The 23,781-nt window shown below is 50.0% G+C and overlaps 1 protein-coding gene across 1 annotated transcript in view; it reads left to right on the top strand.

The window, feature by feature from the left end:
- The window catches only part of TTLL12 (tubulin tyrosine ligase like 12), a 34,451-nt gene extending 11,053 nt beyond the window's left edge, over positions 1-23,398 (top strand). The window contains exons 3-14 of the mRNA XM_074271899.1: positions 3,220-3,418; positions 5,598-5,757; positions 7,956-8,089; positions 10,724-10,800; positions 13,665-13,781; positions 14,902-15,096; positions 18,581-18,692; positions 19,447-19,598; positions 19,716-19,797; positions 20,152-20,220; positions 20,828-20,972; positions 22,075-23,398. Coding sequence (XP_074128000.1) covers positions 3,220-3,418; positions 5,598-5,757; positions 7,956-8,089; positions 10,724-10,800; positions 13,665-13,781; positions 14,902-15,096; positions 18,581-18,692; positions 19,447-19,598; positions 19,716-19,797; positions 20,152-20,220; positions 20,828-20,972; positions 22,075-22,226 — 1,594 coding nt within the window. The 3' untranslated portion in view covers positions 22,227-23,398. The remainder of the gene's footprint in view (positions 1-3,219; positions 3,419-5,597; positions 5,758-7,955; positions 8,090-10,723; positions 10,801-13,664; positions 13,782-14,901; positions 15,097-18,580; positions 18,693-19,446; positions 19,599-19,715; positions 19,798-20,151; positions 20,221-20,827; positions 20,973-22,074) is intronic.
- The last annotated feature ends 383 nt before the right edge of the window (positions 23,399-23,781 follow it).

Raw genomic sequence — 23,781 nt, 5'->3', positions numbered from 1 at the left:
CTGCTCATCATTTCTTATAGTACAATAGTATTCCATCAAAATCATACCTCACAAAATTGTGAAATGCAACCATTCTGGAGAGCAATTGGAAGAATGCTCAAAGGGCTGTCAAACTGCCTACCCTTTGATCCAGCAGTGTCTCTAGTGGGCTTTTATCCCAAAGAGATCACAAAAGGGGGGAAAGGATCCACATGTGCAAAAAATGTTTGTAGAAATTCTTTTCATAGTAGCAAAAAACTGGATATTGGTGGATACCTGTCATTTGGGGAATAGCTGGATAAGTTATGGTATATTCCTATAACTGAATATTATTCTGCAAATAATGATGAATAAGCTGGTTTTAGAAAAGCCTGGAAAGATTTACATGAACTGATGTTAAGTGAAGCGAGCAGAACCAAGAGAACACAGCAACAACAAGATTACGTGATGATCAGCTTTGATAGACTTGGCTCTTTTCACCCGTGAAGTGATTCAAAGCAATTCTAGTAGATTTGGGATGGAAAGAGTCATATGAAGATCGAATATAGATCAAAGTATAGTATTTTCACCTTTTTGTTTGCTTTCTTGCTTGTTTTTCTCATGTTTTATTTTCCCTTTTGATTTGGTTTTTCTTGCACAGCATGATGAATATGGAAGTGTTTAGAAGAATTGTACATGTTTAACCTATATTGGATTGCTTGCTGCATGTTGGGGGTGGGAGAGAAAAATTTGGACCACAAGGTTTTGCAAAAATGAATATTGGAAATTTATCTTTGCATGTATTTGGAAAAGTAAAACACTATTAATTTAAGAAAAGTCTCAGGTGCCACATATAACATTCAAGGATGAGAGAGACTAATAACAGTTTTGAAGTTGACCATATGTCAGCAGTCAGTCAAGAAATCAATCTTCCTTTTGGGGCACTTCTTATGTGCCAGGCACAAAATCCCAAACTCTACATGCCTTCAAAGAGAGCACAATCTAATGGGGAAACATCCTGCCAACAACTCTGTACGTATGTGAATCAGGCAGTATACAATGGGCATGATCTCTGAGGGAGGGCGAAAGCTAACATGGAGGAGGAACCAAGGACTGATTTGTGACAGAAAGTAAAGGGAAGCCCAGGAAGGGAAAGGCAGGGAAAGAAGAGCATTGCCAGGCCTCGGATAATCAGGGCAACTCCAGGGGTAAGATAGCAGAATGTGTGAGGAAAGGCAAGAAAGTAAGGATCATGGAAGTGTTAAAGAAAGAAAAAAAAAGAAAACTAGTAAATACCCAACTAGAAGAGTTCGAAAAAATTGACTGTTGGGAGTGGGAGAATTGAAGAGAAAAATAGTGATAATCTAGATGAATGGAAGAATATTTACAAAAATATAAAGCACCCAGATTAACAGAACGAGAAATTAAACCTAAACTTCTCGGTCTTGGAAAAAGAAATTGAACAAGGTATGAATAAGCTCTCAAAGAAAAAAGAACTGTAGGATCAGAGGAATTTTCAGGCAAATTCGATCAAACGTGTAAAATACAGCTAATTACAAAAGCTGTTAGAAAACATTGGACAAGAAGAGGTCTGAGCAGATTGCTTCAATGATAAAAATAGAGTCTTGATACCTAAGTTGGGGAAAGTCAAACAGAAAAAGCAAATTAGAGACCTACCTTTAAAGTGCTCTCCAGAGCATGGGCACCTGAACAGCCTGGGTCACCCCCATGCCGTGAAGTACCAGGGGATTCTTGGTCAAGGAAACACTGGCTAGAGCACTTAGCTGAATTAGAAGGGGATGCATGCATAAAGGGAGCATAAGGTGTCTTGGGGTCAGGTGGGGGAAGACATCCTGATCAGTTGGAGGAATCAGCTCATCAAACATGGCATTAGAGTTGGCATTTAGGTACCAGGTGGGAAGCCACAAGCTGCTGGGGAATCATGACCAGACGCTGCAGGAGGATCTCAGTTCAAATCCAGTCTCTGACCCTTACCTGATATGTGACTCTGGCTTTCCTCTGGCTCAGTTTCCTTTGCTGTAATATGGGAATAATGATAGGACCTGCTTTTCAGGGTTGTTGTAAGGCCAAGTGAGATAATCTGATTAAAGATCTTTGCAAAGCATTTTGATGATGTAGACTATATAAAAGGCCATAAAATGAGATGCTTTCAATACCAGGCTAAGAAATAATGTGTCCTTTTTGGGGAGGTAGTGAGAACATCATCTCCTTAAGAGCATTTTAAGATTAAGCGAAGTCCTTTCTCCCCCCACCCCCGGGGGGGTTTAAGGAATGGTGGGAGTTGGAGCTTTGAGAAAAACGTGCAGTTCCAAGAGGGAGGAGGGCTCCAAACCTGGGGTCAGCCCACACAAGAACGCTGAGAGTAGCAAGAAGTCTAGAACATGGGCTAGAATGGGGATAAAGGAGGAATTGGTGTAAGAAGGCAGGAGCATTTGATCTTAGAACTCATAGATGATCCATAAATTTGCATGAATGACATGGTCCTTTGGAAAGTCCCTCTGCCAGCTGTGTGGGGGTGAGGCAGGAAGACCAACGGGGGCCATTGAGGGCCTACACCAGGATGGTGGCTGTGGGAGTGGGGAGAAGGGAGTGAATGGGGTAGAAATGGCCAGGTTTGGTAACCAGTTGGATGTCTGGGTGAGGGACAATAAGGACATCAAGGATGAGAACCTGGATAATCAGGATGATAGGAGGTGGCGGGGAAGAGAGGGAGTGAGATTCCTGCCCAAGTAATGGCCGCAACTCCCAGTGTCCTTTGGAGAGCCACGGTGCGGTGCCAGCTTAGCAGTGTGGGCTGGGCACGTCAGAGGGAGGGAGTGCTAGTTCTGAGAAGCAGGGGCATCTTGGAGAGGCTCTGCTGGGCTAGGCAGGGGGCACGAAGGGAACAAGAAAGTGAATGTGGAGGGCAGCTGGAAGAGAAGAGGAGCAATGCAGGAAAAGGGAGGTAGGGTGGGTTGGGATTGGAGGGAGCTAACAGTTGAAGTGTGGGAAGCCTGGCCCCCAGGACAGCTTCCCCTGCCAGCAGCCTCCTTGCTATGCCCCCCACTGGCCCTGGCTGCCCTTGCCCCCTGGGGCCCAGCAGGCCATGGGCATCGGTCCTCCTATTCTCTGCTCCCCTCCTGGTGCGTTCAAAATCAGGCTCCCCCAAGTCAGCGTGTAACAGGTACTGGCCCTTCAGGTTAGTTAGAGGCGCGGGGTCAGTGTGGCTGCTGATAACAGGTTTTTTTGTTTGCTTTGAAGCATATATCTTATTGACCACGCCTGGACTTATCGCATAGAACATGCCCGCCAACAGCTGCTGCAGGTTCCAGGGCTGCTCCACCGCATGGCCAACTTGATGGGGATTGAATTTCACGGGGAAATTCCGGATGAGGGCTCTGTGGAGCTTGTTTTGGAAGAAATGTGGAAGTACAACCAGACTTACCAGCTCTCCCAAGGGGTAAGGTGTTCTTGGTTCTGAGCCCGGTGGGCAATGACCTGGCCGATTGTAAAGTCACATGCCCCGTCCCTGTCCTCCCCATTGCGCTCTCTGAAATAGGTGGGCCCAGCCAGCGCTTGACAGAAGCAGTTCTGACAGCTCCTCAGGGTGTCCCTTTAGTGTCCATAAATTGGTCATCCAGTCTCCAGACACTGATCAGAGGATATGGAAAGGGTAGGAAGTTTAAAGGGGGCTGGATCTTGAGGATATCTGTTGTGCTCGTGCCTTACTCCATGAATCTGCTTTCATCTGAGCCTACTTCCTCACACCCCCACCTTAGCTGACGCTTTTTTCCATCGTTTGCCATCCTGTGATGCTGAGCCTCTTCTCCCTTACGGGGGCTGCTCCTCCAACAGTCCAGTGCCATGCTGGGAATTGAAGCCTTTCCAATAGGATGTAATGGCTTATACCCCCAAATGAGAACCCAGGTTCCACCTGGAGCAGAGTGAGGTGCCAGAGGAAGTTTCCCCACTAGGACAGCACATGAAGGGCCTAGAAGTGCATCAGCATCGGCTTCACAAGGCAGGCAGTTTTAGCCATCTTGTATTACGAAGTGGAGGCATTCTGGGAATCATTTGCTAGAATTCTGCTGTTGCTAGCGATGGACACCCTTTTTGTGCTTTTGAAAATTTGTGGGCTGCTTAAATAGACATAGACCATGTGCTTAAGTGAGAGAAAAGCAGCGAGATGCCCACACGACTGAATGTTAGCAATTCTGGGGGGTAACTTGTGAAAAGTTCACCCTAGAAGGAGGGAAAAATTATGTCCTTTTTATTAGGTACAGAGCACCTAGGATGAGAAGTGCTTTCCTAATACTCTAAAGAACTTAGGAGAGTGAGCAAGAAGAGGTCCGCTATTCCCCAGACTCAGCCCTACTCTACTGTCTACTGTTAGCCAGCCGAAGTATCAGACTCTCTCTCAGCAGTCTTGATTTGGCTTCTGGTCCATATCCGCCACAGGTCCTCCTGGCTTAAGTGAGGATATGGCCTAGCTTCCCATGAAAGACATGAAGGCACACAGCTCTGAAGGAGGCACTATCAGAAAAATAATAGAAATTGGGCTTAAGTTTGGGGCTAAAAACTGTCTTGCTCCTCCCTCCAAGCCTTTCTAATATAGACTGGTTTTGACAAATGCTAACAGCAGTGGGATGAGGGGCTCCCTCCTGGCATCCCTGCAGTGGAGCCTGAAACCTAAGGGAATAGCCCAAGTAGCACTTGGTTTTGATTTGACTTGTAACTGAGGGTCATTCTTTACAGGGGTCTCTGAAGTCACCCATCGTCCATCTGGCTTGTGCCAATTTTACTTTAGGAAGTGTGGACTTAGGCTCCTTGGTGGCGCAGTGGATAGAGCACCAGCCCTGAATTCAGGAGGACCCGAGTTCAAATCTGGTCTCAGACACTTAACACTTCCTAGTAGTGTGACCCTGGGCAAGTCACTTAACCCCAAGTGCCTCAGGGGAAGAAAAAAAAAAAGAAGTGTGGACTGACACTCAAATAATAAACTGCCTAATGGTGATAATGAAAACCACTTTGCTGGGATGGAATACTTTAATGAATTTCCAGATCAACACCGTCTTGCTCTTCATGTTCCTCAGCCCATCCTAAAAGTTTAGAAGAAGCCCATGTGATTGAGTAGAACCAACTTCAAACTGGGGGCCCAAACACAGGAAGAGTCCGCAGTAGTACTTTAACCAGGCTGCTGGACTAGCATCCAGTTCACTATCAGAAAGCTGTAAATGATAAAACTGTGTTCTGTGTGTCAGCTATTACTATTACAGAAATCCCATGAGAAGGTGACTCCAGGTTTTAAAGTCTACGCCAGCACTGTGCGTCCCGGCCGGACTATGCCAGTAAACCAACTTGGCTGGACTTCCAGGGGGGCATAGTTTAGGCTAGAATATTGGGAGAGTTCCATGATGGCTTTGGTCACGGTAAGTCTGAAGTGGAGCCCACATCAGTGACAAGCAGTGACTGGTGGAATGGTAGATCCTTGCAATAACGTCAAGTCCACACGGTTACAAAAGTTAAACCCCCAAAGGACATAGATCGATACCTGTAGCCAGAAGGGTAAGCTAAAATGTATCGCTGTTTCAAAGCATGAGTATTTCTAATACAGCTTTTGTATGCTCTTTGTCCAAAAGTCTGCCGAGGAAAAGGTTCCCGTGTGGTATATCATGGATGAATTTGGATCTAGAATCCAGCACTCGGATCACCCGAGCTTTGCGACAGCACCTTTATTCTATATGCCTCAGCAGATCGCCTACACGGTTCTTTGGCCCCTGAGAGATCTTGAAACAGGCGGTGAGTCTGCTTTTCCTTACTTGGATCAGTCCACAAAGAGCAGCTCCTGCGTGCTGGGCACTGCTATCCACAAACAAAAAGGGAAATGGTCCTGCTTCATGGGGAGAGACGGGTGCATATGCATACACCACACACATTAAAAAGAACAGTTAGTAAATTTATCTATGAAGAATACGATACAGAGTCCTGTGGGCAGGAGCACATTAGCATTTGGGGGATCAGGAAGGGTCTCATACAGAGGTTGGTCCCTAAACTACATCATAAAGGAAGGAGGGTTTGTGGGGCAGGCAGGCATTAGGAGGGAGGGCCAGGGCTAAGGTCCAGAGACCAGGAGAGGGGCTATCCCGTGGGAGGACCGCAGCAGGCGACGTTGGCTGTGTTACTGAGCACAGGGTGGGGAGTAATGGGGCTGGAAAAAGGAAGTGGGGGCCGAGCAGCAGATGGCTTTAAAGCCAGGCAGGGAGCGTGCTTTGTCTGAGACGCAACAGACCTGTAGCACAGTCAGATTTGGGCGATGGATGGTCTGGAGCAATGAGGCCCTGAACTAAGGGATGTGGGGGTGGGCTGCTGAAGGCTGGCAAGAGATGAGGTGTTCTTAGCAGCAAGAGGAAAATGTGAAAGGGGACTGCGGGGGGGAGAAAGTGAGTTTGAGTTGAAGGTGATGTCAAAGGCCCTTATGGGCAGAGGACTGAAGCCTAAGGGAGAAAGCTGGAGCTGTGGTCCAGACCTGGGAGTCCTCTGCACTGAGGGTGCAGGTAGACTCCGGGAGCTGATGCTTTAGCGAGAGCAAGAAGACAGGGAAAGGTGGCCACCACAGAGCCAGGAGCGGCCACAGTCAGACCAGAGCAGGAGCAAGATGGCTGTGATGGGCAAGAGAGAAGGGGCAAGATCCACAGGCCTCAAACCCAGCGGGTGCATGAGGAAGAAGGAAGGCCGAGACGGGACCATCAGACTGGGCGATGGGAGCCAAGGAGTTTGGCTGAGAAAAAGGGGGTGAAGATAGCATGATGGCTAGAGGGTCCGTGAAGGTCTTTTAAAGATGGCAGCCTTGGCAAGGAGAAGGGTGGCCTCTTTGTCAGAGACCGGAGGAAGAGAGAAAGGATGGTGATGTTAAGAGGTTTGAAAAAAAGGAGAATGGCAGAAGGAACTCACAGTGGGAAGGATCCCAGCCTGAAGTTTGTCCAAAGTGATGAGAAGATGACAAAGCAGAAGTGAAGGGGCCAGCTGTTGGATTGAGCTTGAGGAGGACAGTGAAGTTAAGGAGGGGTAATGGCCGGAGGAAGTGGGGAAAAGGAGGAACAGAGATGTCAGCAGGTATAAAAGCCAGGTGTAGGGGATGCAGAGAGCATCAGTGGGTGTAAAAGCCAGGCAGAGCAGGCATGGAGGGGAGACCTCACTAGGGTAAAGACCAATAGATTTCTGAAGCTAGATTTGAACTCAGGTCCTCCTGACCCCAGGGCCAGTACTGTACCCACTGCATCACCAGCTGCCCCGTCAGACTCCCCCTTTTTTGTTTCTGGCCCCTTTGGGGCCTATCAGTTTGGTAAAAGCTATGAACCCCTCTTCAGAACCATGTTGGTAGGATTATGAAGAAAACCAATTATGTGAGAGAGATCATTTTTTCCCATATGAGTATATTGCTCCCCTTTTATTTTATTTTATTTTTTTAATTTTTATGTGTGTGTTTATTTATTTTGGTAAACAGAGTTTACCTATAGATCCCTTGGCATCTGGACCTCAAGAAAGAACTCCTTAGCTATATAAATATTAAAAATCCTCTAGTACAAATGAGAGCAGGAAGTGGGTGGGGTCGGGAGGCTGGATCTTAGGTAGCCAGGTGCTACCTTGAGAAAGGAGGGAGGAGGCGCTGCCCTAATACTGACTGGGTAGATTTCCAAAAGGTGGAGAACAAGTATGGTCAGTGCCACAGAGGGTGGTCAGGGAAGCGATAGCATCAGGAAGCAGCCGACTCACCGTGAGAGCAAAGGAAAGGGTGGGAGAAGGCGGCCCATAGTGCTCGTTGTGAAGCAGAAGGGCGGCTGAGGTGGGATTGGTGCCTGGATGGCGTCGAGGTGAGGGAGAGGGGGGAAGCACACAGGGGTAGTGGATGAGAACAGTCCAGCCTCAGCTCCGTGCCCAGCTGCCCCAGCAGTGAGAGGAGAGGTGCCGCCCACTAACCCCTGTACCCTGACACACAGAGGAGGTGACCCGGGACTTTGCCTATGGAGAAATGGACCAGCTCATTCGGAAATGTATGTTGTTGCCGTGGATTCCTGCCGATGTGTTGGATGTCAGCTCCTCCACCCCCGAGCCGTCGGAGGAACACTACCAGGTAGGATTAGCCCTCCCGTTCTGGGCATCGCCACAGAGCACCCTGAGTCCTGTCCTCGTCATCTCAAGTAGCTGTGCCTTTGGGCAGAAGGGGGGGCTTGGCCCATGTGGCATCAGGACCCTCAGAGACAAGGTTGTATTCAGTGTCAGGAAAAATGCCTCAGCTCCCTCAGCTAAAGGGGCCTTCTAGGGGCATTTTTGTTAGAGGCCAGATGAGGATCTGGTGTCTCTCCCACACAAGATACACACACAGAAGTGCTGTGGCCTGGATCAGTTTGCCCCCTGTAAAATATCCAATATCAACCCTCTATCTCAGGAGATTATTGGGCCGCTCACCTAAAATAATACATGTGAGGTGCTTTGCAAATTTTTTAAGCATTTTAAGCATATGTTATTGTTGTGGGGGTGCCATTTAGTAGGGACCCCAGAAAAGGCTTGTGTTTCTGCTCCAGAAGGGAAGCTCCCTTTGCCGAGTAGGCACCATGGAACTGTACAGGGCGGAACTCTGGACAAGGAACTTGAAACAAGGTGTTAACTCAGGGGAAGTGATGAGATGATGGTTCTGTAGTTCACATGTATTCTTAGTACTTAGTGTGGTGAGGTCATGATTCTCTAAGCTCACACATAATCAGGATGCTGTAATGATGAAATTACAGTAAGGTCTATAAGGGCTAAGGAGGACTGGAAGAGAGACATTCCATCTTTGACCAGCCTCGTGGTGGCTCTCCTGCCTTCATCACTTCTCTACTAAGACCAAGTCCTCGGGCTGATCCCGAGGACCTCCAGAAAGCTAGCCCGAACATCACGTGGGACCACGGGATCTGGAGCTAGAAGGAGCTCTAGTCTGGGGAAGCCTGGGGACCTCTGTTGGTATGATGGTTTTAAATGCACAAAAACTACGTAGGATTATAGAGGAAACCAATTCTGTTGAAATACAGGTAGCAAAATATTTTTAAAACCAAGTTCAGAGACCTTACATTAACCCCTGATCTTGCCTGACTCCCTGACTTGTAGAGGTAGCTTGTGCAAAGTCACCTGAGTAGTAAGGATGACAATGGCAAGATTCTGACCCGTGTCTGTTCTAAACTGAGGGTTCCCCCCACTGCTCCCACTCAAGAACCACCACATGTGAGGGTAAGCAGGAAGAATGAAGATGGACCTTTCAGCAAGAGAACAAAAGAAGAATATAGTGTTTTATAAAGGCCTTTCCTTCCAGTGACCTGTACATGGTGGAAGGGACCACATGGAATTGTAACGATAAAAAAGAGGAGGACCTTTGGTCAGCCTTCAGGGGGATCAGAAGAGAACCGTCCTTGAGCCCTCAGGTGCCTTGCTCTCTTTGAAAATGCTCCAAATGTAGATGTACCCCAGAATCCATTGGAAAGCACAGCAGGAAGATCTCTGGACTGGGGAAGTCCAGGATGGGGAGCAAATTTAACCCTGTCTGCAGAGTGGAGGAAACTGAGATGGCAAACTACTGTGACCTTCCTGTGGCCCTGAGCTCAGAGAGGCTGAGTTTGGGCATGACCCCTACTTTTCAGCTGGTCAAGAGGGAGGAGGAGGATGACCCTCAGCTACCTTCAGAGCTTGGAGAGACTGCTGTGGGACCGAAGAGCAAGCTTCCTCGGGCGGGTTCATGGGGCAGATTGCTGACTTGGCACAGCTGACTGAAGGCACCATGGCCACTGCCCCAGGGAGGGCACTGCTGCTGTAGGGCCAAAAGTGAGTTAGGAGAAGATGAGGTCAACCAGGGAGAGCCATGCAGAAGACCGAGGCCTGAAGAGCTCATGGAGGCCCACAGCCAGAGCAGGAAGCAGCTGGGTCATGGCCTTCAGAAGGCTCTCAGTTCTCCCTTTGTTTTATGGGAGTCCTAGGTGTGGGAGAGGTGGAACTGCCCTGGAGTGACAGCAGTAACTGTTCTGCAGATTTCACATCTTCACCCTTGAGCTTGCTGGGCAGAAAATACTGGGGTTTCTGCAGCTCTGGGTCAGCCCATGGCAAGGGAAGGTTGGAGCCTGGACTCCGGGCCTCTCCAACTGCTGAGGAAGAAGAGCAGTCACATGCTTCTGCAAAGTGTGCCTTACGTTGAGATTCTGAACTTTTTGGAGCTCAAAAGGGATCCAAGAGAGTCTTTCATCCTGCTTCCCTTTTTGTAAATCTAATGAATTGTTGTGTATCCAGAGCCTCCTTCCTTTGAAAGCTCTTGCTTTACAATTCCCATGGTGCTGGTGGCAGTGCTTACAGAGAAGGAAGACTTCCAGGCCTAAACTCCAGGCCTTGCCCCGGAGAGCTTCCGTGATCTGCCCAAGGCCTTGATCAGTAGGTGCAGAGCAGGAGCTCGGACCCACATCTCCTTACTCCTAGTCCATTCTCTCTTGACCACAGCTAAGCTGCCCAAAGTTCCCTGTTTTAAAGGCCTATCTCCTGATCAGTATAGTGTTTTCTTCAAAATACTGCTATTTGCCATTTTAAGTTTTCCTGATTGACTCTTAATTGGTGTAAGTGGTTTGAATTTTCAGTTGGTGTAGTTCCATAGATTTCTCAAGTTGCGGGAAGACAGGACTCTGGGCAGGAGAAGGGTTTCATCCATTTGTTCCCCTTCACATAAGAGCTTGTATATTTTGTTTTTTCTCAGGCCATTTTAGAGGAAAACAAGGAGAAACTTCCTCTTGGGATAAGTCCACCAATTTATCCCAAAGGTCATATATTCAGGTATGTAGCTTCTTCCTTAAATTGTACAAGAAAGCACTTCTTTGCCTTTGTTTTTTCCTGACATTGAAAGAACCTTTTGCTAATCATTTCATCCTTTTCTGGTTGGTCATCTGTGGGAAGGAGCGCCTCCTAAGAATTTCCAGGGAGGTTTGGGGCAAAGACACAGAAGGATCTTGAGCTCTCAGGTGCTGAGAGGCTTGAAGTGAATGGTTTGTATGCAGAAAATGTGCTGCCCTGGCAAGCCTTCCCCCTCCCACTCCCCAGCCCAGGGCTTCAGAATCAGGCTGGGTCACGGACCTTTCTCACCATCGTGTTTTGACGTTCATGGGGTGCGAAGAAGCCAGCTCTGGTGAAGTAGTGACAGGAGCCTTTCCTAGAAAGTTCTTGGTCCCCAGTGAAAAGCAGCCAGCCACCTTTGCCGATGGGGTCAGAGACGGGCGATCCTATAAGTACTTCTGCAGTGGCTTTGCCCTGGGATAGCGCTGCTGCCATTGGCAGGACCAAACCCTAGAGGCTCCCTGAGGGTTCTCCCAGAGCGAAGCATACCTCCTTTCCAACTGGGATTCCCTGAAATGACAGGGACAGCATGTACCTGCCTGAAGGATCAGTGAAAAGGACAAGACCAAAGTGGTGAGATCTCAGTCCTGGTTCCAACTGCCTCCATCTGTGGGCAGGATCCCAGCCCTCATTCCCCTTTACTAATGGAGACACAACCTCAGTGTCTTCTCACCGGTCACTCCGAAACACGGATCAGCCCTGTGCTGTGGTTCCCGAGAAGGGCAGCAGACAGCCCTGCCCTCAGAGAGCTTCCCATCCAGGAGAGAGGCCAGATGTAAAATGCAGCTGGGAAATGACGGCGGCTGCCCTGGGTCTGCTCTTAAAATAGGGGCGTGGTAAGGGCTCTGCTGGGAGAAAGGTGTGGCTTCCCAGGCTGGCTTCATGTGAGGGCTTCCCTTTGGGCTTCTTCCCTGGCATTGCTGGGAGTGAGAAGGAAGTGTTCTGTCGCAGTTCTGGGTGGTGACTTGGAAGGACACGTGGCTGGACACATCACTTGTCCATCCAGGTATAGGAGCTGTCCCCCCTCCTGTGCCTGTGAAACTTTGCTTGTTGAGGGCACTTGGAATTGACTTTGCAGGTTGTATACGGAGGCCTGCTAAGTCACTTGTAAGACTTAGAAGTCATCTGCTGCAGCTGCCCAGGCCTTGCCCAAATGCCGCCAACAGCAGCCACCTCTGCCTGGGACTAAGACACAACAAAAAGGGATTTCTCTGGGTCCTTTCTGGGACTTGTTAGAATGCAGTCAAGTATACATTTGTTGCTGCCTTGTTTTGGTTTTTCGGCATTCAGGATTAAAAGTAACAGCCGAGGCATCTAATCTGCCCTGAAACTTGGGGCACACTGTACTTTCCTTTGTGTGCCTAGCTGTGTGTTGGGAGGATGTGTTCTAGACTAAAATGAAACAGAAATAGGGAGCAACAATCTCTAATTTTGATCTGTTAACGAGACTAGGGAAGCCACTGGTAGGGAAGCTCAGGGTAGTTGTTAACTACCAAACATAGGTTGTTGCACCCTTATGTTCTGCAAGTTGGGACGGGTTGGTTATGAAACTGGGCAGGCCCTGGCAGGGAGCAGCAGAGCTCTGCAGTGTGGGGCATTTAGCCAGAGGAGTGGCCTTGGCCTAGGGGAGGGTCAACCAGCCCAGTTGTGAGGTTGGAATATGGGGGGGAAGACCCAGGGAAAGAGAGATTGCAGGCAGGCCTCTTGGCGCTTTCCCAGCACCACCACCTGATGGAAGCTGGAGGGACCCTGTCGTTACCTTTGTAGGTAGGGATGTGACAACGCTAATTGCAGCATCTGTGCTCCAGCATCCTGTACGGCCATCATCCATCTCCCATTGCTGCTCACAGAAGCTTTTCCTGGTTTCCTGCCATCTAGGGAAAGGAAGACTGGGGAGCTCAGGGAAGATTTCTCTTCCCTTCCCTGAACCTTCATTGGAAAAGAGAGAACAATGCTTGCCTGGCCCCCATCCCAGAAACTTTGGGCATATAGGAGTAAATGCTCATGCTTGGAGGGAGCTGCTGGACCCTTAGAATCGCCATGACCAGGGGCTGGTCCTCTGACATTTCAGGGTCAGGAACGTGACCTGAGCAGTACTCTGGTGGGAAGAGAGCCTTCCTGCTACAGCAGCCAGACTAGAGGGAGACGGACAGGGAGATAGCTTGTGTCGTCATATATAGCCGTGTTGTGCCTCGCTGCCAGTAAAAATAGATTTTGGTCCCACACCCCAACACACATGACCTTATTACTTAAAAACTAACATAGATCTGTGCTGTAGGGAAATCGCTTTGGTTGTTGGGCAAAGGCTTCCTTGGAGAAGGGAGGGGTGGTTAGGACTTGGCTTAGGACAGACTAGAGAGAGGGGGCACACTGTGTGAGACGTTCCACAAGGAGAAATTGCAGGTTGGGCACCGAGAAGCAGAAGTAGTTTAGCACCAGAGAGTCCTGTGTCTTCTGCCCGAACAATGTTCACCTGTGAGTTCCACGGTCTGGCAAAAAGGGGGTGATCAGGTCGCATGGAGAGGGCAGACAGGACAGGAAAGGGCCTTGAGATTGCAGTCAGATGGAAGCCATAGAGCACAGATTCAGACCTCCACAGCCATCAAGTCTGAGCCCCTCCTAAATTTACAGAATGGAGTGGTGTGCCCTAGATCATACTGCTGAGGAAGTTGCCAGGCTGTATTTGCACTAGGGTCTCTGACCTGGCTCTGAGGCTTGGGAGCAGTATATGACGGGTCTCCTCCAGAATGTCTTCCACCAGTAAGTGGGAGAAGGCCCCATATGCTCCCCCTTTTGTTTCCATCTAGGGTTTACACAGATCTCCAGCAGGTGCTCAACAACCTTAAGCATCCCCAATTCCAGTTCACCAGCATAGAGGCTGAGGCGGACATCCTGTACAACTTCTCCCATTTCAAAGACTACAGGTATGTTGTGTTCTTTATACCATTAATTTCCCATCCTCAAGTGGTACTCCTGGTCAAGACCAAAAGATTGTGCTCGGGGCAGCTAGGTGGCATAGTGGATAGAGCACCAGCCCTGAATTCAGGAGGACCCAAGTTCAAATCTGGTCTCAGACACTTCTAGCTGTGTGACCCTGGGCAAGTCACTTAACTCCAGCCTCAGGGGGGAAAAAAAAAAAGATTGTGGTCAACTACATTGTAGTCCTTCAACCCTTTTTCAGTTTTCATTTTCCCCAATTTCATGTAAATTTTTTTTTTTAATCTTATATATGTAAAAAAAAAATTCCTTAATAAATCACGTTGGGACAGAAAAATCAGAACATGAGAGGAAAAGAAAGGAAAAAGAATCAAAAAAAAGTGAACATAGCAAGTGTCAATTTATATTCAATCTCCTTAGTTCTTTTTCTGGATGCAGATGGCATTTTCCACCCAAAGTCTGTTAGGATTTCCTTGGCTCACTGAACCACTGAGAAGAACCAAACCTTCCATAGTTGATCATCGCATAATCTTGCTGTTGCTGTGGTTCTGCTTGTTTCGCTCAGCATCCGTTCACATAAATTTTTCCAGGCCTTTCTAAAATAAGCCTGTTGATGTTCTCAGGAAAAAAAAAAAAAAGCCCTAGAAAGTATACACTGTATACAGTGTAATGGCAATGTTCTGGGAGGACCAGCTGTAAATGACTTTGTTATTCTCTGTAGTACAATTATTCATGACTGCTCTGAAGGACTTAGGATGAAAAGTATCCAGAGAAGGAACTGATTGTGTCTGAGTATAGATCAAAGCACTCTTTATTTCTTTCTCTTTTATTTTTAAGTTAATTTTTCTCCAGGGTTTTTCTTTCCTTTGGCATGGGAGATCTATGTTTTCTCTCACAACTTTTATGGAAATGTTGTACATGACTTAACGTGTGGTTTCTTAATTGTGGATTGGGACAAGGGAGAGAGCCTAGAATTCCAAAATCTATTATTTTTCTTCTGCAAAATGGAAATCGGAGTTCTGAGTTGGAAGGGGTGTTGTGAAGTCCCATGGGCAGGACGGCTGTGATGCTATTTGGTGTAAATGAGAGTTTTTACTGTGATTGTAGGAAACTCAGTGAAGAAAGGCCTCATGTGATGCTCAATCAGTTTCCTTGTGAGAACCTCCTGACTGTGAAGGACTGCCTTGCCTCCATCTCCAGACGAGCAGGGGGCCCGGAGGGGCCCCGGTGGCTGCCCAGGACCTTCAACCTCCGCACAGAATTGCCCCAGTTCATCAGCTACTTCCAGCAGCGAGAAAGAAGGTAAGGCATTAGTCCACAGCATGCTCGAGGACTTGGGTGTCCCGCAGGCTTCCTGCATACTGTGCTATCCCGGCCCCCTTTGGAAGGTGACCTTGGTTTCCTTGTGTGTAAGGTGAGGAGGCTCCTGCCTCCGGCAGGATGTGGAAAATCTTGTCTGTGTGTCTCAGCAGCCAGGTGAGCTCCCAGGCCTCCTAGAAAGGCGAGGGTCAGCAGTGGCCATTCTTGGCGCCCCTTCTGCCTTCCTGCTCTCAGGGCTCATGGGGAGTCGTCTTCTCGCTGCTGATGGTCTGTCTCCCTTTTGTTGAGGAAGAGGCTGAGCCCGATGAGATGGGTAAGAATGCTTGTGCCCAGCTCCATGGACAATGTAAGTGCCTGGCAGAGCTTTTCCTTTTCTTTGGTCATTCTTCCTCCCATTCCTCAGAACACTGAACTTTTTCTCATGACATCAGTCTGGGGAGCACGACTCCCCCATTTTACAGGTGGTGAGGAAAGTGAACATTGAGAAGAAGAGCTCAAAAACCTAGTAGGCAGCAGTCAGGATCTCCACTGTGCCTCGTTGCGTCTGCTCCATGACACGCCGGGAGGCACCCATAGCACGGAGTGTCAGGCCTGGAGTCAGAAGTCCTAAATTCAAATCCAACTTCAGGAGGCTCACTTGTGGGATGCTGGGCAATTGTCCTGTTTGCCTCAGCTTCCTCATCTCTAAAATAGAGATAATGAAGCACCTCCCTTGGGATCTTTGGGCGGGAGCAGCTGCATTTCCAGGAGAGAGACAGCTTTGAGCATGAGTTCCTCTGCAGTGGTCCCTTGGTCTGCCATTGGGGACTAGCCAAAGACATGTCTGTCTCTCTGTGGGCAAGGGGTGGTCAAGCATTGTGTGAAGAGAGCCTGGCAGTGGTGGAGGATTCAGGGTGGGACACAGTGGCCAGAAGATGAGGTGTATGGAGCGTAACAATGGTTGGACAGATTGGCCTAAAATAGGCCTTATGCCCCATCACCAGCATGTCCGGAGGAAGGCCTTCATCAGGAAGTCCTTGCCAAAACCTCTCCTTTCTGGGCCAAGCAGAACCATTTTGCCCACAACAGAGGGCCTTTCCAGGACATGAAGGCAGCAGTCATGGACCCCCTTGTCCACATTGAAGCGTCCCTCATTACCACACATTCCTAATGAAAGACACTTTCTGGAAGAGGAAAAGACTGTTTTAGGAAGAATTACTTTGCATTGGAGCTCTCCACTCACTGAAAGGCTGTAAAGGAGACTCCTTTCCCAGCCTTTGAAGCCTTTAGGCTGGTGCTTGGAGCCAGCTAGGAAAGCATCTGGTTGATGGATCTGAAGTCTCTCCAGCCATAGTCAGGGAGCCCCGTGCCAGGCTTACAGCGGGAACATGAGGATTGTGGGTGTCCAGAGGAGCAGACTGTGCTGCTGGCCATCTCAAGAGCCCATGCTTTTGCAGGACCACGTTACAAGACACATTTGAGGGAACCAAGGCTGTCCAACCTTGGGAAGGACACACAGCCTTCCACACGGGTCTTTTCGGGCCACCAGGTGGAAAAGGAAGTGAACAACTTCTGCTTGGTCCCTAAAAGCAGAAAACCAGTAATAAAGAGAGCTTTTCAGAAGAAAGCAGCAAAAAAGCAGCATAGTGGTGGTACAAAGGAAGCGAACTCTAAAAGTGGGCCAACCCAGAACTCTGCTGCTTCCCTGGTTCTCTACCTCTCAGTCTGAACATCAGGGAGGGGGCCAGCCTGAGTGCTCTGTTTCAGAGTTCCTTCAGTCCTGGCAGCCAGAATTCTAAAGTCAAATTGGTCCTTGCACCAGAGGGCAGGTTGTCTGTCCATCACTGGAACTGAGGCTGGAGGACCACTTGTCATAAATGTCCAAAGGGATTAATGCTGGAGATCAGGGCTTCTTTTCATGTGCTCATGCCAGTGAACAGAGGGCAGGTGCTGTCTCTTGGCCACCCTGGCTTTGAGCCAGACCTGCCTTCTCCAGTCCCTCCCTCAGGCTTAGGCTCATAGGAGGCATTGAGTGAATAAAGTTCAGTTCAACATGCAAAGTGAACATGGCCCTCACACCTTCCTAAGAGACCGCATCAGATGCCAGTCATTTAGAAGCCCTTGGGAAATCTCACCTGCCACATTTGAATCCATCAAAATCTCCTTGCATCACAGGCCAAATGGAAATCTCGATTTTCCCATAATTCAAGTTTCTTAGAATGAAGCCTGGGTATAAATCTACATCTCACACCCCATACCAAAGTCAAAATGGGTATATTTGGGGCATAAAGGAAGGTGATGCCACAAGCAAATTAGGAGAGCAAGGGATAGTTTGCCTCTCTTTGGAGAAGGGAGGAAATTATGGCCAAAAGAGAACCAGAGAACATTATGAAATGCAAAATAGACAGCTTTGATTACATTAAATTAAAAAGGTTTTGCACAAACAAAACCAATGCAGGCAAGATTAAAAGGGAAGCACAAAGCTGGGGGGAAAAATTTTATAGCCAGTGTTTCTGATAAAGACTTCATTTTCAAAACATATAAAGAACTGTGTCAAATTTAGAAGAATACTTATTCCCCAGTCAAGAATTGGTCAAAAGATATGAACAGACAGTATTCAGATGAAGATATTAAAATCATCTATAGTTATATGAAAAAATGCTCAAAGTCACAATTAATTAGAGAAATGTAAATTTAAACAACTTGGAGAGGTACCTAATCCCTTAAACCACTCAGATTGGCTAAGATGACAGGGGAAAAAATGATAAATATTGGAGATGTGGGAAAACTGGGAAATTAATGCATTGTTGGTGGAGTTGTGAACTGATCCAACCATTCTGGAGAGCGATTTGGAGCTAATGTCCAAAGGGCTATCAGACTGAGCATACCCTTTGACCCAGTAGTGGGTCTGTATTACTGTGCAGTATCCCAAGGAAATCATAAGGGAGGGAAAAGGACGCACATGTGCAAAAATATCGGTAGCAGCTCTTTTTGTAGTGGTGAAGAATTGAAAAATGACTAAGTGCCCCATCCATTGGGGAATGGCTGAACAAATTATAGTATATAAAAATAATGGAATATTGTTGTTCTATAAAAAATGATAAACAAGCTGAATTTAGAAAGGCCTTGAAAGAGTTATATGAACTGATGCCGAGTGAAACAAACAGAACCAGGAATACATTGTACACAGTAACAGCAAGAATATGTAATGATCAAATAAGGAAGATTTTGTTCTCAGTGGGTCAGTGATCCAAAGCAATCCCAATAGGCTTTTGGACAGAAAATGCCATTTGCATCCAGAAAAAGAAATGAAGACTGAATGTAAATCAACACACGCTGTGTTCACCTTTTCTTTTTTTTTTTCCTTTCTCTCCTGGTTTTTCCCTTATGTTCTGATTTTTCTCTTCCAAAATGAAAGTCTGGGATCTTGGGGGGGTCAGCAGGGGTAGATGCTGAGCTGTCTAACCAAGATTGCTTTTGATCCCAGGGGAGAAGACAATCATTGGATCTGCAAACCTTGGAACTTGGCTCGAAGCCTGGATACTCATGTCACTAACAGTCTCCACAATATCATCCGGCTCCGGGAGAGTGCCCCAAAGGTCAGTTAGAGCCGAGCTGAAGTGAAAAAGTGAAAAAAACAGAAGTGAATATTGCATTTTTTATGTATTTCACATCAAAATGGCCTTTGCACATCTTCCCATCCTTGCTCCTTTTGGGTTTGGAAGCACTTCTCCAGCTCACTGGTACTCATGCTAGGGCTTGTGTAACGTTGTTTCCCCAAAGCTGGAAATTCTGTATGCTTCAAGGCCCTGCATGTGCCCCCATGTGGCATGGGAGAGAAGAAGGCCCAGGGGCCGGTTCAGGGGCCTCCAGCAGCTGTGACACTGGGAGCCCCCCGACCCCTGAGCCCGTGGGGGGGGGGAAGGGCTGCAGTGCTGGGTCCATGTTGGGATCGGAGAAAATGCGTTCCAAATTGAGGTCAGGGCAGCTCTCATGACATAGGGAAGTCAACCCTGCATTGGCAAGCTTCCTGGGGAATGTCTGATGTGTCCGGTGACTCTCTGTTAGGCAAATGGATTGGCACCTCAGGGGTGGCCTGGCTCTGAAGCCTGGGCAGTGGGCCAGGCAGGTGAGAGTGTCCCAGGATCCATGCCCAGGCAGCTCTGCCCTGCAGGAAACTGCCTCCCCCTTGGGGTGGCCATTTTTTAAAGTAGTGTTTTCCTACTGCTGTATTGGGGGCTGGGGGTGTTCACGTGCCAAAGATTGCTTTGGAGCCAAACCTGTCACAGGGTAACCCCAGAGGCGGCCCCCGGGCATCATGCCCATGCCCTCCTTGTCCCTCATCTGCCCAAGGTGGTTTCCAAGTACATAGAGAGTCCTGTTCTCTTCCACCGAGATGACGTGGGAATGGTCAAGTTTGACATCCGCTACATTGTGCTGCTGCGCTCTGTCAGGCCCCTGAGGCTCTACGCCTACAACGTGTTCTGGCTGCGATTCTCCAATCGGTAACACTGGGGGCCAGGGGCAATGAGGGGTGCGGGGGGGCCAGGGGCAATGAGGGGTGCGGGGGGGCCAGGGGAGGGCCGGGGCTTGGCTTTTACTCTTCCTTCTGTCTGTCCCAGGGCTTTTGCACTTGATGATTTGGATGACTACGAGAAGCACTTTACCGTGATGAACTATGACTCCGACATGCCTCTGAAGCAGGTGAGTGGAGGGAGGCTCCAAGTCCGTGTGAGGACCCGCTGGAAGAGCTGCGGACTCAGCCTGCCCACAAAACTTCCGGCTCATCAGATCTCGTGGTACCAGCCTGGCTCATGTAGAGGCAAAGAACAGGCCTGGGCTGTGCGGCTGTGGAAGGATGGAGAGGTTCTGCGGCCCTGACTGTGGGCTGCAGGGGGGAAGGAGAGGGGCTTTGGAGGGCAGGGTAACCCAGTGTGACAGCAGCAGGAGACCCTGCTCTGGGCTCCCATCCCTTGGCAGCAGAGCCCAGGAGGCAGAAGACCCCATTGGGGCCGGGGGGCTGAGGGTGGCCGGTCTCATGGAAGTGCTCTGTTTCAGGTTCACTACGATGAGTTCATTCCCCTGTTTGAGAAGCAGTACCCAGAATACCCGTGGCAGGATGTGCAGGTGGGTGAGCCTGTGGCAAGTGTTCTGCTGACCAGGGGAACCTGGGCAGGGGGAGGAGCCTACCAGACACATCTTTCAGAGCGGCTTTAGGTCACAGGACACTCTCAGCCCCACTCAGTGACTCGTGGAGTGTGAGGATCCTTGTCCCCTCTATCCATGAGAGTGGAGGGGATTGTCTCTAGTGTCAGCTTCTGTCCTCAGCCCTGCCTCCCCACGTCACTGACTGGATGTCAGCTCCCCATGGCAGAGGCCTTGTCCAGCGCCTGACCCTTGCCTTGGCACTCATAGGGGCCTTCTCTTGGGCCTGAGGAAACAGCCCCTTTGGGTCCCAGGCCAGCCGCCAGCAGCCTGTATGTTCCCCTGCTGTGAGACCCCTGCCAGACAGCCAGTCCCTTGTCCTGCCAAGAAGGGGGAGTGGAGATGGGGCACTTGGGAGCCCCCAGTCTTAGAAATGAGCAGGCAGGCTTGGGAGGAAGTGCCTTTGATCCCCAGTAACACCCCCAAGTAGACAGCTCTGACCCCTAGGCCAGGGTCCCGCAGGGATGCCCATGGCAGGCCAAGAAGCCCCCTCTTCTTCAAGCTCTTGGTGCCGTCCTTCCCTTCTCAGGCCGAGATCTTCAAGGCCTTTGCCGAGCTGTTCCAGGCCGCCACTGCCAAGCCCGCACCCCTGGGGGTCTGTGACTACCCCTCGTCACGAGCCGTGTACGCCATTGATCTCATGCTGAAGTGGGACCACTGCCCTGCTCCCAACAGTAAGAGCCCTCACACCCTTCTCTTCCATTTGTGGCAGCTCATAGTTTCCCTCTCGGACCTTTACCCTCAGGGCCAAGCTCTGGGGAGCTGAGGCTCCTGTCCTGGACTCAGGCCAGTCCAGTAGCACCATCGCAGTCTCCCCCCAGGAGCCGTGCTCCTGCACCCCCTTGCTGCCCCTCCTCCCATGGCCCAGAAAGGCTCCTGCGGGAGGCAAAGCAGGGGCCTTGGTTTTTTCTGATTGTAAATTGCTGGGTCAGGGGAGGGGAAAGGTCAGCTTGTGGAGACCAATCTCCGGTCCCTGGGGAGCAAAGGCCCAGAGACCAAGGATTCCTGGGCCCCAAATAGTCAAAAACCAGAGAGGTGGGATTTGTGTCTGCGGCTCCTGTGGCCTCTGCACCCCAAGCGGCCACGCATAGAGGCATCTGATCCCCCAAAACATTGCCCTCTCCGAGGGTACCCCAGTTCTCTACCTGAGACTGGGGACGGCCCCCCCTTCCAGGAGGCTCTGCATACAGACATTGGTCCTATGGGATGTGCAGTTCTTGATCCTTTTCTCAGATATTTGTCAAAAAAGGGATTGGGGAAGGAGCTGGTCTGTGCCCTGAGGTACGCCCTCTCAGTTGGGGTACCCCAAAGTCCCAGGCATTCCTTAGCACAGATAAAGCCCCTCTCTGGGCCCAAGGCTCAGGATTGTGGGGGGGGCAGGAAGAGGGGCCCATGGGGAACTGGACCTGATGGGGAAGAGTTTTCCAGACTTGCCTGAGTTTGTGTTTGTTCCTAGAGGCAGCAGCCTCAGAGAGAGAAGGCCCAGGGCTGAGCCCCAGCGGGGCAGGCCTCTGGGAGGCAGGGGTGCAGAGGAGGCAGTCAGCAGCCAAGGGGGATGGGGGAGCAGAAGAGGGTGGGGGTGAGGGTGTATGTGTGAGCCACAGTAGGAGCAGAGGAGCCTGCAGACCGGGACAGGTGGGTGAGCAGGAGAGCCGCTTCTTCTTTAAGACACTGTCAGGGTTGGTGGGATGGAGAGACGGGCTGGGCATGGTGAGCGACCCAGTGCAACCAGGCCCTAAGTACCCCCAAGGGTGACCCGCTTGTGTTTGACCCCAGGCAGGAAAGTGATGCAGCCCCAGATCCTCGAGGTGAACTTCAACCCTGACTGTGAGAGAGCCTGCAAGTACCACCCGAATTTCTTCAATGACGTCTTCAGCGCCTTATTCCTGGATGAGACCAAGAACTCTAACGTGACCTGCATTGTTTAGGCCCCTCGTGCCCCCTCCCTCCTTGTGCTTCCTTCTTACGGGCTTTGGGGTCTCTCCCTCTGAGCCTTCCTGCAGGCCAGCAGCCTGTGTGTGGGGGGGGTTGGGGTCTAACATGCTGGATGGAGTTGGAGACCGTCTGCTAGTGCCGGAGGGACAGGCCGCTGACGGCTCCCGGTCACTGTTTGCATCCAGTTTGCCTGAGGAGCAGGACCCCGGTCCCTCTCAGCCACGCTTGGCAGGGAGGCCTGTGGGCCTGTCTTCTGCAGCTGGCACCAGGAAGTGCTTTGTCCAACAACCTCCCCAAGGGGAAGCTCCAGGAACTGTCAGATCTCCATCATGTCATCCCCTCTTAGCAAGAAGGAAATTCACCAGCAGTCTCATCATTCTGTCCAGACGCCTCCACAAAGAGGTCTGGACGTTTGCCAAAGAACCTTTTCTTCTGGGGACTTCGGGGTCCCCAAAGCGGTGATTTAGAGTCACCAAGCACTTTCTTCACAATTATCTGAAATTGTTGGGGGGGCTTGTATTTCCATTTTACAGATGAGGAAACTGATTCACGGGAGGGGAGGTGACTTATCATGCGTGACGGAGGGGCTCAGACGTTAACTCGGATAACTTTAGCATCTCTCCAGGATTCAGGAGTGTAGCCAGTCACACACTCGCGCTCACACTCACCATGATCTGGCTGGGTCGGCCCCCCCCTCGGTTTTCTCTTAAGTCCATTGTTTGTGAAAGGTCTAACGATGGGGAAGAAGTTTTGTGGCTCTCAGTCTGACAAAGTGGAGCTCCAGTCCCAGGAGAGCGGCTGTCCTGGTTTCCTGTCTGGCCGGAGCCCCTCTGCTACCCCCAAAGCAGGCTGCTCGGGCTTCCTCAGCTGCTCATCTACAGAGTGGGCTCTGGAGCCTCCCTGGCTCCTGGAGGACACAGCAGGTAAGAGGCACGAAGGTTTTGTCGTCCCAAATGGTTGCTGGGCTTTCCTGTGCCACCCGGACCATCCTTGCTGAACTGTGGTCCAGTGAAGCTGCAGCTGCCTTCCTCGCTGAGGCCTTCTGGATGAACTAGGATCATTGAATGTATGGGACCCCTCCCCACTTGGGTTTCCTCTCCCAGAGAGCTGTTCTTTGCCATGATTCCTTTGCAGATTTGTATTCACAATAAAGTGCTGCCTCCTATTTTAAGTCCTCCTGCTTAATCTCCCAGACAGTCGTGGGGGCCGTTTGCAAATAAAAATCTCAAGGTTGGTAAGAAGTGCTCTGGAATCCTAGGTCCTTGAGGGCTCCTCCCCCATCCCCAGCTGCTGCCCCCCACCATCCAGGCCAGCTCTCATCCGCTGCATGCCCCTTGTGCCCAGGACAAGGGATGGAACACTTCCGAGCAAACCCAGGAGAGTGACAGAAGTGTTTGAGGGCCTGGCATCAGTAGGGGAGATCCCGGATGCTTCTGGGAAGAGGCCAGTTGTATTGGGGGAAATGAGGGAGGAATGGGTTCTGGGCATAGAGGGCTAGTGACTGCAGAGATCCCCCAGGGGGATGGGGGGCTTCTGAGTGCAGGAAGG

Source organism: Sminthopsis crassicaudata, chromosome 5 (genome assembly GCF_048593235.1).
Source record: "Sminthopsis crassicaudata isolate SCR6 chromosome 5, ASM4859323v1, whole genome shotgun sequence".
In the NCBI taxonomy this organism is placed as follows: domain Eukaryota; kingdom Metazoa; phylum Chordata; class Mammalia; order Dasyuromorphia; family Dasyuridae; genus Sminthopsis; species Sminthopsis crassicaudata.
The sequence above is the reverse complement of the archived record's forward strand: the minus strand, read 5'-3'. Positions and strand labels throughout refer to the sequence as shown.